The sequence below is a fragment of the Talpa europaea genome (genome assembly GCF_964194135.1).
Source record: "Talpa europaea genome assembly, chromosome: 2".
In the NCBI taxonomy this organism is placed as follows: domain Eukaryota; kingdom Metazoa; phylum Chordata; class Mammalia; order Eulipotyphla; family Talpidae; genus Talpa; species Talpa europaea.
The window spans coordinates 56,816,370-56,829,301 of record NC_140068.1 but is presented as its reverse complement, the minus strand read 5'-3'; the positions used below and the strand labels follow the sequence as shown (position 1 = coordinate 56,829,301).

At 34.0% G+C, this 12,932-nt stretch overlaps 1 protein-coding gene across 4 annotated transcripts in view; it reads right to left on the bottom strand.

The window, feature by feature from the left end:
- MAP3K7 (mitogen-activated protein kinase kinase kinase 7) overlaps positions 1-12,932 on the bottom strand; it is a gene marked incomplete at both ends in the record, with an annotated part of 56,076 nt that overhangs the window by 8,908 nt on the left and 34,236 nt on the right. For all 4 annotated transcript variants that reach the window (XM_084227903.1, XM_084227904.1, XM_084227905.1 and 1 more), the window contains one exon: positions 8,868-8,932. In XM_084227903.1, the coding sequence (XP_084084029.1) occupies positions 8,868-8,932 (65 nt within the window). The remainder of the gene's footprint in view (positions 1-8,867; positions 8,933-12,932) is intronic.

The following is a 12,932-nucleotide window of genomic DNA, read 5'->3' as shown; positions in this document are numbered from 1 at the left end:
GGAGAAACCCCAGCTTAAAGCAAAAACTCAAGAAAGGCTTCCATAGGGAAAGAGTAAACTACGAAGAAAAGCCTACCCTACAAAAGCAGAGAGAGGGCCTCCCTGGTGGCCTACAAGTTAAGTCTCAGTGCTAACAATACTACCACCTGAGTTCGATCCCTGGTCAGGGAGCCAACCCACATACGGCAAGACAGACTCTCCTGTCTCGCCCGCTGCTCCGCTTAGCAGTGTATTTCAGTAAGCCCGCCTGTTCTGCTCTCCACTGTCTCTGGTGTATACTCTCATCCCTTGTACCTCTGGCCAACACCCCAGTTCTTCTATGCAAAAATAAATCCATCTAAAAAGAATAAAAAATAAACAAAGGTAGTAGAAGAAAAACTACTAGCCAACCTGACTTATGAAAAAAGATGCAAGTTAAAAGTCCTAAAAATTATATTAACAAATGGAATGTGGTAGCATAAAAGAAAATAATTTAAAGAGTTGAAGTTACCCTACAAATACAGAGGTCACTTAATATCAGAAATTACTATTAGAAATTCTAGTAATCCAGGGCCTCCCTGGTGGCGCAGGGGTTAAGACGCAACCTATGGAGCAATCTGCAGCCACAGCAGCACGAGTTCGATTCCCGGCTGGCCAGGGAGAAACCCACATGGTAGGACAGACCTCTCCTGTCTCGCCTACTGCTCCCCTCAGCAGTGTACTTTGGTCTGTCTGCCTGTTCTGTTCCCCGCTCTGTCACTGGTGAATCCTCTCACCCCCTGCATCTCTGGCCTGTAGCCCAATTCTTGTATAAAAATAAATCTTTAAAAAAAAAAACCCAGAAATTCTAGTAATCCAAATTCATCCCAACAGTTTATAAAAGGAAAATCTCGAGATGCCTAATAAGCATTCAACAAAATCCAGTATTCACTTATGAAAAATTTCCTCAACTTAAATTCCATTTAATAGAATTTCTCAACCAGATAAAGGATATTTATTAGAAGTCTAGAAATGGGAGTACACTACAACATGGTATTGGGGGTGGATGGGAGGATTAAAGGGAAACCACAGGTGACAAATACATAGGGAGACTCACAGGAATTGATAATGTTTCGTATAAGTTTGATGGTGGGTTCATGAGTGCTCATCTTATTGGTAGTTTCATAACTTACTACATATATTCTTTTTTTTTTTTAAAAAGATTTATTTATTTATGCATACAACAGCTGGGGTACAGGCCAGAGGCGCGAGAGGGTGAGAGGACTCACCAGAGACAGAGTGGGGAACAGAACAGGCAGACTGACAAAACACACTGCTGAGGGGAGCAGCGGGCGTGACATGAGAGGTCTGCAGCGCCACGTGGCACCCTCGCTGGCTGGCTGGGATCGAACTGGCACTGCAGAAGCTGCGGACAGCTTCACAGTGAGGCGCTCAACCACCTGCGCCACCAGGGGAGGCCCCAATATATTCTTATCTAGTATTAATACTTCATATATTAAAAGCTCTCAAAGGACATATAAATTAAATGGATTTCTTAAAGCATCTCTTTCTTGAAGTGTTACAGAATACCCAACAGGAGACAAAAAAAGATACTGAGTCATATAAAGGAAAACATAAAAAGCATATCAACTGATAAAGACTCTTATGTCCAGTTTCAATATGTAAACACAGAAACACTGAAATTCAAGACTGCATCAAGTAAAATAAGAGGCAATATAGTGGTAGAAAAGTACTCTTGACTAGAATCATTATACATGAGTTCTAATTATGATGTACCCAATGTCTCATTTAGGGCACTTCAAGTAGTATTTATTTTCTTTATCTGGAAAGGATGTGAAGTTGGGTTATAGATGTGATAGAGAACTTTTCTTTTAAGCCTTGAAAACTAAAGGTATTGAAGACACTAAATATCAATTTCTGAGAGATAAAATTATAAAATAATCTTGAAAAGAAAAACTGACAGGCTATTACTTTCATTCTGGGTACTTATTGAAATTGCTTCAGAAATTCCCAAGAGCTGGTCTCTATCATAAGCAAGTTTTAGTGCCATATCAGACTGGCCTTCCAAAACTTTAGTTCATTCATGCCACACTGACACAGATGTTCCATGTATTGTGATGCTCATCTCATTCTGTTTTTTTCCTTGCCAATTTCTTTTCATCTTTAAGGGACCAGCTCAGGTTCCCTTCAACATCACATGATTATTTCTGCCACATGTCTGGTTCTTTGTGCACAAAGCTAGATCCTGTGCTGAGGACAAGGAGGGCCCAGCAGTGTGCGAACACAAAATGTTCACTTGTCAGTTGTTATTGGATCAACTCTGAAATTCTCACCCTGGCATTCATGACCCTCCATCAGCAGGTTTACCTTACCTATCCAGATGGTCTTTCCTCTGACAATACTATAATGATCTTGTTTCACTTCCTGCTTTAATCCTGACATCCTATACTCTCAAAGATGTTGTGCGAAGAGCATGTATGAAACTGAACTACATAAAACTGTCATTTTTGTAGATCTAAAAACTGTCAAATAGCAGCAAATTCATAGAGTTTAGTTTAATGCTATGGGGACCTGATTTTAAATCTCAGTTCTGCTATTTATAGCTATGTGAACTTGAACAGATAACCTGGCCACTCTGAGGCGTAGGCTCCTTATTTATCAAATGTGGATGTAAAGAAGAAATAGTGAAGAAGTCAGGCTTTGGACACAAAACAATGCAGAGTGTGAGCCTTTGGTCTGCCATTTATTCAGTGAAGGTTTAGGTATGTTATTTAATCTCTAGATGTGGTAGTAAAATGAGGACAGTAGTACCTGCTTCATCAGGTTGTAAAAGTCACATGAAATAATGTACATGAAGTGGCTTGATATAATAAAAATGCTCACTAATTGGCAGATAATTATGTTGTAAATATAAGCGGCAAATAAACACAAAGGTTTTTTTTCTCATTTGAATTTCAACTATATTTATATTCTGTTTCTACATAAACTTTAAGTTGAACCTGAAGTGCTTCACATCACTCTCAAATTTTGTGATTCCTCAAAAGCACTATAATCTCATCATGCAATTTTATATTATAATCCACAGGACTTAGGAAATTGCTGAATCTACAATAACCAAATAATAAATACTTATTGAGTAAAATGACCACATAAACAGCTGGTATTCAGACATAAGACTGGTGACTATATTATTTACCAGTGATATATATTAAAAAAAAAAAAAGAATAAATATATAAACCAAAGAGACTTAGTAATGAAATATAAAACTCATACTTTTTAGGATGCTGTTACCCTTGATAAAGCAAGTACGGCTATTTTGCCATTATTTCCAAGTCTTTTTAATCTTCTTTGACTGAAAGTAAGTCTTAATGACTTAAGTGTACAATTATTTGACCATACTTATAATTTCTATTGTCAATAAAGAGTAATTTTTCCTTGAGGTACTGGCAAAGGAGAGTTTTTGTCAGTCTAATTTTAATATTCTTTTTTAATATTCTTTTAAAAGAAAAAATAAATGCGTGTGATATGTGAATGACTCAATATCAGTCATGAGAAATTAAATAAGACAGAGTACAAGTAAAAAAAAATTAGGTTTATGAATATGAAACATAAGAATGGATTTTGTATATTTTAAAAATATGCCACGGTCATTGTAAAATAAGTCTATTTGGACGTAGTATTATAGTATTAAGTTTAAATCTTTTCGAATTGAATTCTTTGCTACTTATTTCTTTTCACCTTCTACTTTCCAAGAAAATCTTAGAAAGTACCTCATGTCTACACTCACTTGTTCTACTTAAGGTTTTCAATAACTATAAAACCAGGAAATAAGGCTACGAAGGTCAAGTTTCAAAACTGCTTTCTGTAAAGCTATAAGAAAGGCTTTGAGTTAAATTTGTATCTGTAAATTAACTAAGTCTTTATATTTCAAGGAATGGGTATTTCAGTGAATAATATGTTAACATGTTTGCATAAATAAACAAAAATTTAAAAATAAGTCACAACTGTATTTTTTTGAATACCTAAGAACACAAGGCATAAAAAGCCAGTAATATGTGACAATGAAAAAAATAAGCTAAACTAGTTTGTGGATTAAGTTTATGTTGCTGTTTGCAACCTGCAATGCAAGTTTTATTTTATAATAGCCATTTTTTAAAAAAACATTACTGGTAAATCCCTGATGGTCATTCCAACTTTTAGACACAATTACCTTCCTTCTCACATAATCTGTAATGTTTAAGAGATATAAAGAAACTTGATTTAGCACAATGATTGGAAATAAAAGTGGTTACAAGAGTACACAAATGCCACATAGTAGTTTAAGTAGCAAAAGAAATACTAAGCCGAATTTAAACCACATGGGTAAACCACCAGTAAGTATGACCCCAAATTGGACTTTGACTAGAACTTTATCTCTATATTTATAATAACAGATTGGGAGTTATTTTACAGACAAAAATAAAGCTTTGCTTTATATGTCTCACCTGAAAGACTTTTCATACTTATGAAAATATTTTCATAATTTACGGCCCGTGCTGCCTTTTAGACTGACATTTAAAAGCTATTTAAAACCTTCAGAAATCTTCTTAGTTGCTAAAATTACACAAGGACAAAACACAGAGATTAAATGTTGATTTATACGATATTCTTGCTGAAATAACATTCGAATAACAAATACTAAAAAGAAGTGGGTATCAGTTGACAATGTGGATTTACAAGTGCATATTATCCATTATCAAAGTCACAGATAATTGTCGTTTTTATATGACTGTGTTTTGAAAAATATTCTTTCTAATTCAAAGGTATAGGCTCAGTCCAATCCTGAGTTCACTATAGTTCACTATAAGGAAAGTTTACAATTTAGTATTCTTAGATGTTCTTTAAGTTGTTGAACAGAAAGGTTTACAATGAATGAGCAATTATTTGAAATGAATGTAAGCTTCTGACTTAGAATTTTAAAAGATAATAACTTACACTAATGGAGATGTAGACTGAGGATAGAAAGAATTAGATAATTGATTATCCCTTAATAAATAACAACAATGTATGATATAGCACATCTTAATACCTGATAAAAGGCCTTTAAAGACAAATACTTTCTGTGATTCCTGAGAGAAATTTTACTTATGATACAGAAAGAATACAACATCAAAGGATTTTAGTTTTTCCCAAGTACTATTTTCACTTTATTTCTGGATAGTAATACACTACTATTAAAGTAAGGAATGATAAAGAGCCTTGGAAGTCACAATTTGGAGAGGTTGGCACACAACAAGCATTAATCAGCTACTATGTATCTGGTACTTTCTCACATATTATAAGAACCAAGAGGTGGGAAGTTATGGTCCCCATTGGCAGAAAAGGTTGCGAAAGCGCAGGGAAATCAAGGTGCTTACCCAGAGTCAAATAAATGACTAGTGAAAGAAGATTTTAAAGTTCAAATAGAAATATAAAATGTCTAGTTTTTTAAATAATTATAATTACATCATCTGTGATGTTCATTGACTGCAGCCCTCTTTGGGAGAAATCTTGAAAACATCTATTTTGAATACAATTTATTAAGGGCAATGTTGGCATATTTCATAATGCGTAATCTTAGTGAAACATAGAAAGACTCATTAGATGTCTAAAAAACAAATTTGTGCAGTTATCTATAGAAATTTATTATCAAGATGGGTTAGTTTTGCTTAATTATGAGACACAACTAAAACTTCACCATTAAAAACTAAATGATTAATGATGATGGAAGCTATCAGAAGCCAAAATGCTTAAAACTGATTATGTCTAGGGTTGCCTTAGCAAGCATTACATTCAGTCTTATATACCAGGTGGAAACATAAGAGTTTGTGTGCTTTAGAAAAAGATCTGGATGCAAAATGTGGCTGTAATTATTAATCTAGCATGAGGGAAATAAGAGACTTAGGTGATTTTCTCAATTCCTCAGTTAATCCACCTGTAAAATGACAATAAAAAAGCACCTAATTTATAGCATTATTAAATAATATATATTAAAGGCCTACCTCGGACAAAGTAGGTGCACAATAAATAAATGGCAACAGTTAGTGCTGTAATTCTCTATAATGATTTGGGTCTAAGTCTGAGCTGCCCAAATAAGTTCCTTGGGGATAAATGGGTCATCTTGGTAGTGTCAATGCCCCCGAAGTTAAAGACTACCATGAATATACCGATGGTAGAATGAGCTAGATTATTTATTTGCTGTAGTGAAGCAGAATGCTCACCATGAAGGAGTGTAGAGTGTCTCTGTTTAAGAGGGCTTCAGAAAGAGACTAAAGGAGTTGGGCTTTTGTTGTCTATTGGTGTTAAGAAAAACTATTATATCCAGCTTCTAACAAAACTGATGGCTCAGTGTCAGCAGGAACTGCCATTTTATTTCCAAAATATTTAGTAGGTCAGATCCATTATAAGATCCATTAATAAACTTCTTGAATAAATTTAAAACCTGAACTTAAAAGCAAGTTATGTTATAAAGATGTGATTTTTTTACACATATACTTACACAATTGTTAAATAAGAAGCTTTCTTTGTTCACTATTCCTCTCAACAGCAATGGCAGTATTGAAAACCAACCCATTTAATTTTAGCTTACCCATAGAATTTAAGTGATTTTATTAAGGTCAGTGTCAAATCAAGAACCAAAATACAAGTTCAGGTCAGTTCACTTTCCCTATGAAATGTTAAGTTTGATTAGTAAGTTTGTCTCTTCCTCTTATGATTATACTGGGTGAGCAAATGTGTTTCTGATCTTTTATCAATTTTTGTGGAGAAAACAAAATATTCAGGGGTTATATGTTTAATAATTGCTTAGCCGGATTTTAAAAAGAACATCTTCAATTTTGAAATTCCATGTTATGAATACTTTTTTCCTTCAAATAACGAATATTATTTTCATGAATAATTAGAAATATTTAATGGTATTTCATCACAAAATTTTCAGGGGAAAGTGTTTTCATAGTCCATAAGAATTACAGTTTGCCATTCTCACCCCAAATTATGTTAGGCATTTTAAGCTTGTAATAGTTAAGAAAGTGAAAGAGTGGATCAATTTTTAAAAAACTGGCTATAATATGGCTATATATTACCTTTTGCAGAGCAGGTTTTACTGCCATTACAAACACTTTCTTACTCCAAATCTTTTTTAGTCCATGACAATCCATACAAAGGACTCTCCCAAAACCACAGTAATCCTCAATTCCAGTATTTTACTATCTGAAGGTGTTGTAATGAAAAGGGTAACAATTATAATGTCAAGTAACATAAAACTTGTGAAGAAATAAGCAAGGCTTGGTATGGTGAGGTCAGTCCTGAATTATATCAACGCCTTTATTCTAGAGTACTCACACTAGCAGATGGTCCTGAATTGTCTTAGAGCAAGCTTCTCATTCCTAGTCAAAGGCAGAACACTTGGCTAGAATTTCTCATAACTGGAATATCAATGGCAATAATAAAGAACATTAAAAAGGCTGAGCTCATCGAGCCTCTAAGGAATCAAAGCAAATACCAGACATCAAACTATATTATTAAATGCCCTGATTAAAACTTTTTTAAGTATTTAAGGGGGAGAAGATGGAAAACGTCATTCAAAAGTTCTGGGGTCTCACAAAAGTAGATATATTGAAAAACTGCTATTTAATGAGTGAAAGATTCAGGGTCACTTAAAAATAAAATTTATGATAGTATGTGTGTATTTTATGTGTATGTGTACATAAGTGTGTCTGAATATATGTATAGGCACTGTGAGAAATAAAAATATTTCAGGATATACATGAAGATCGAGGATATTTATCAGTTAAATATCTCAAGTGGTTTTCGTTAGTTAAGTTAGTTAAATTGATAGCTTATAAGGGGCTTTCAAATTTTATTAATGATTATAAAGAATCTCCTTCATAAATTAAAGCATGTTATAAAAATGAAATGAAAAAATATCTTTCTAGGATGGAAAATACAAATACATTTTACATAAATTAAATCACATTTTTATAATATGTATTCCTATAATTTTACGTGAATATGGACCATCATATGGATTTTTATTTCAGATGCATGCTGTATATGTAAATTCAGCACATCTGAAAACAAATCAACAGTACACCTCATAATGAGCTCTCATTCATTTTAAGAAATGATACCATTTATGTGTGCCAAGTTTATTAAACTGAGTAACAGAAAAAAATAACAATGATTAAACTACCTTTATATACTTGCTTGATTGGTTAAAACTCTGTTCTCATAAGTAACAGCTCATATTATGGCATGTCTGGATTAACTATAAAGAAGCAGTGATAAAGAGAGATAATGGGAGTTAACAAGAGCACCCAGAAATATAAAGATGAAGAATGAAAGCCTTAACAACCAGGACAGAAGACTTTCTAGAGCTTATTCAACTGCATAGTAAATATTATCTTAAGGCTATTTTACAAAAATATAAATCCAGTGGATATGACAATTTAAAATGATGATAAGAATACTTTAGGTATGTCACTGCCTTATGTGATCTCAGAGGAGTAACATCTTAGTGGGGAAATATTTATTCCCTTTATTAGTAAAGTGGAAACAATACTAATGATGCACTTTAGAGGATAGTGGCAATGCCAAATTGTGAAGTCACAAAATTGAATTCTTCTTTTAATAAAAACCACATATCATATATGGAACACTTGAATTAATCAACCTACTTTCATAAATTATTCTTTAAGCTAATGATGACATCTATGCATTTTTCTATGTATTTAATTTCAAGTATCAATAAACTTTTCCATCGTAATTTTAGGTCAACTCATAATTTGCAGAGTATATATATTATAGTTAATTCTTGATCTCTGCCCATTAATATTCTTCAAAGACAGAGAACTCAAATGTTAAGTCTTACCTGACCAGGTTCTGTTCCAGTAACAGTCAAGTCTTGGATGGATCTACGTCTTGGCTGTCCGTTGCCTTTAAAAAAATAAAAAAGTAAACTACTGAAATCTATTCAAATAGATAATAAAGGTGTAACTGCTATAGCAGGAAGCTGGAATTTGTTGCTCCTTGGATCTACACAAAATGTGGGAGAAATAATAAGTTATTAGAGAGAGGAGAGAGGAGAGAAGAGGAAGGGGGGGGAGAGAGAGAGAGAGAGAGAGGGAAAAAGAAAAGATGTAAGTAAGGACAGGAAGAGAAACAGCTGCAGCGTTTTAAGTCAAAAGTTGCTGGCCTACAACAAAATATGTCCTAATACAATAACCACTCCTACCACACAAATAGCTGCTGTACTCTCTTCCACCATCTTCTGTCATGTATTTAAATAGATGAATGCTTGGGGGCTGGGGCTGATGACGGCATCTATTTCAAGGGCCTTACGTTACAGTTTCTACAGCAAGATAGCTAGCAGGTTATGAGACATGACTGGCTTTACCAACAGCAGTACCTTTCTCTTTTCAGTGTCTAAAAGGATGCTTCGGCTCAAAATTTAATAAACCAAGTCACACAACTTTAGTCTCATTAGTCTTTATCAGAATCTATTAATTTATTATTTGTGAACTCTTAATTTCCTACTAGATATGAATGTTTCTCATTCTGATATCAAATACATATATGCTTGTTGAAATAGACTATAATGGTAACCCTGTCTTAGGAATTTCTATGTTAATAATTTAATTAAAAAAGTAGTTTGTGAAAGAATTCTATAAATGTAAGTTCAGCAAAAGAGAATGAATTAAGCAACAGCTTCACTCAGCACCTTTATTTGGGAATAAGGCTGTTTATACACTATCTTCTAAGACAAGAGATCAGCTGTCTAAAAGGAAACACCAAAATACTATGAGCAACAGCTGACACAATACTCAAAATTCTTTGGACTTTGAAAGCTGTATTATGTAATTTCTCAATTAGTGGGGAGCCCTCAGAACATGCACTCTTAATAATTGTGGACCGATAGATGAAATTCATTCTTAAAATTTTGTATTTCCATAATCCTGAGTAACTTATTTCAGACAATCAGCAATTTCATTTAGTGTCTTAATCCTTATGAGCCCATTATTTTTGAACATAAGCTACACAGACCTTACAGAAGAAGAATGTTTAATGTAATACGTGCAGTGTATATAGGAACTCAAATTTACAACTACCTTTGGGAGTTTATGTCATTACTCTTTCCCATTTTTAGCTATGTTTTAGATAGAATAGCAGGCATAATCTTAATTTAAATTTTAGTTTATTCCACGTTTCAACTTCCCATTACAAGTTAACATAGCAGTAAATTCCACATTTACTGAATCAGACACACTAAGGTGCTTTTGTGTATACTTTTATCTGTTTCCTGAGGACAAAAACTCCCACCACCATAACTAACAAGCAATTTGAGGCACAATTCATTCCACACAATCATTCTAAAATTAGCTTAGATGAGACAGTCTTGTAAAAGTGTTTGGAATTCTCTTTTCAGATTAGCAACATTTGTGAAATCTGGGGAACCACCCAGCACATGTGTCTAAAAGTCATTACATCATCATTGCAGTAACAACAAAAACAAACTCAAATCTAGGTGGGGGTAGAGGAAAGGAGAGTAAAACTTTTTAGGAAGAAGAGAGAACAGTTAACAAATGCCATAAAATGAGGAGAAATCTTCAAGCTACAGCATGAGTTAAGTCAAGCAATATTAAGCAATGCATTTTAATTAGCACAACCATGGCAGAAACCATCTGGCAAATAGTTCAGACAAAGCAAAAAAGGATTGCAATCAACAAATACTTGTTGCTCCAATATTAAGTTTTAAGTCATAATCTACAAATATGAATGTAAAAATTAAACTCCTATTCTTGTAAATGAAAATTACTAGTATGTTCTCATAAACTGATAGTGATTCTGACTTTTTTTGCAATTAAATACTAATTTAGAAACACTAAGTGAGTTTCTAATTTACATTTTTCATAGTTGTTTGATATGTACATACCTATATTACACATGGTAGCATGAATGAAAAAAAGCATGCATGAGGAGCAATGTGATGTCAACAGATGCCTGATCAAGGAATCTGAAACCTGCAAATTAGGTCCTGAGTATTTCATTCTGTAGTAAAATCTGGAACTTTCAAGACTTATAAAGAGAACTGATATTTTTCAGAAAAGTTTTCTAACCAACAAAAGGAATATACCACATTTCCAGTTCATTTTACTCTTTCCCCACACAAAAAAAGAATGTTTGAAAACAGTAGCTTAGAGGTGAATTCAGTTGTTTTTACAATAATGTCACAGAGACAGAATCTACCTTCTCAAAAAAATTGTTCTTTCAAGTACAACCGATTTCCTGAGCTGGTATTTGAATATCATCACACTTCAGAGACTGCTGGCTTCAGTCCCAGACTCTTAGGGTTTTTCTTATCAGTTTAAGTAAGCTCAGAGTTGTTTTTCTTTTTTTTTCTGCCTTAACTACTCTTATTTTTCCAAATGCCCTGAAGACTCTCTTTACATATAATAATTAACATTGCATTTTCCTACACACATCTCTTAATCAAAATGTTGGAAATTTTGAGATTCCTAAATTTTGAACACTAAAAATATGGGATATAGTTTTCTTCAAGTATAAACCACATGAAATAAAAGCATGTATAGCACTATACACTGCAATATTTTCTACTACTTCACAGTAAAGCGAATACATAACTTTTAAATATATATTCTCATTTAGGCTGCCACAAATTTCATCAAATTCTGGTTCACTCCTTAGATATTTCAAGGTGGGTTCCCCACCCACATCAAAGGAAAGCAATTATTTTTGAATTTTGCTTTTTAATAAACCAGTTTTATTAGAGTTCACCTGTTTAGACTGAAAAAGTGATCTTGGTAGACTATTATATGGTGGGAAGAGAATACCAAAATATTCACTGTGAGGTAATATGAGCTTCTGTATTGAATTAGCCACAAATACAGAATTTTAGTGAAAGTGAAGGTGAGTATGTGACAGAAGCAGGTACAGGACCAGGATTTAGGCCCCAATCAAAGGTTAAGAAATGCTAAAAAAGCCTACCTATAAAATTATTTGTGTAAGGTAGGAACTTGCCAGATCTAGAAAGGTTCAATCCTCTCCATCTTACTCTCTTCGTATTGGGGCCACCCTTTTTTTTTTTGGCGGTGGGGGGAGGATGTTATACTAATAATTTGTGCATTTAAAGGAATGTTTATTAACATAAGTCTCTACTGGTTCACAGCCTTAGAAAAGTTACATTCTCATCTTGATGGAAAAAGCAAAATAGTACCCATGTGTACCCACCATGTGTCACTGAAGTATCTCAGCCTCCAGCTGTCCAACATTCTAATTAACACTCATCACCTCCCTAACCCCATCTGTTTGCCAATTACATTTGAAACTCCTGAAGGTGGACAACACTAGTTAGATACTACCTAATAACCCATTGCTTTCTGTTTAATATGTTTGGGCCTTTCCATAGTCTACTTATCCTACTTATTTACTTAACTATCAATATGCAGTAGAGCTAGATGTCCTTGACTGATATTAAAAGTGAATATTAATTAAATTTTTCTCCATTAAAAGATAAAAATCTTTCAGCTGAAATTATAAGGGCACCTAAAGTTTTCTTTCCGCTTTAAGGATATTACAAACAGTAAGTATCAAATTCAGAATTAAATTCTTCATGGAACACGGCAAAAATATTTTAAATATTTCAGTAAGACCAAAGGAATGTATATTCAATCTTTATCATTTCTTTAAAAATAGTACATGTGGGGCCTCCCCGGTGGCGCAGAGGTTGAGCGCTGGGTTGCGAAACTGCCTGCAGCCTCTGCAGCCGGTTCGATCCCCGGCTGCTCCCCGGCCACGGGAGGAGGGTCCCACATGGTGAGCAGACCTCTCCTGCCGCCCGCTGCTCCCCTCAGCAGTGTACTTCGGTTCTTCTGCCTGCTCTGCTCCCCGCTCTGGCTCTGGTGAATTCTCTCACCCT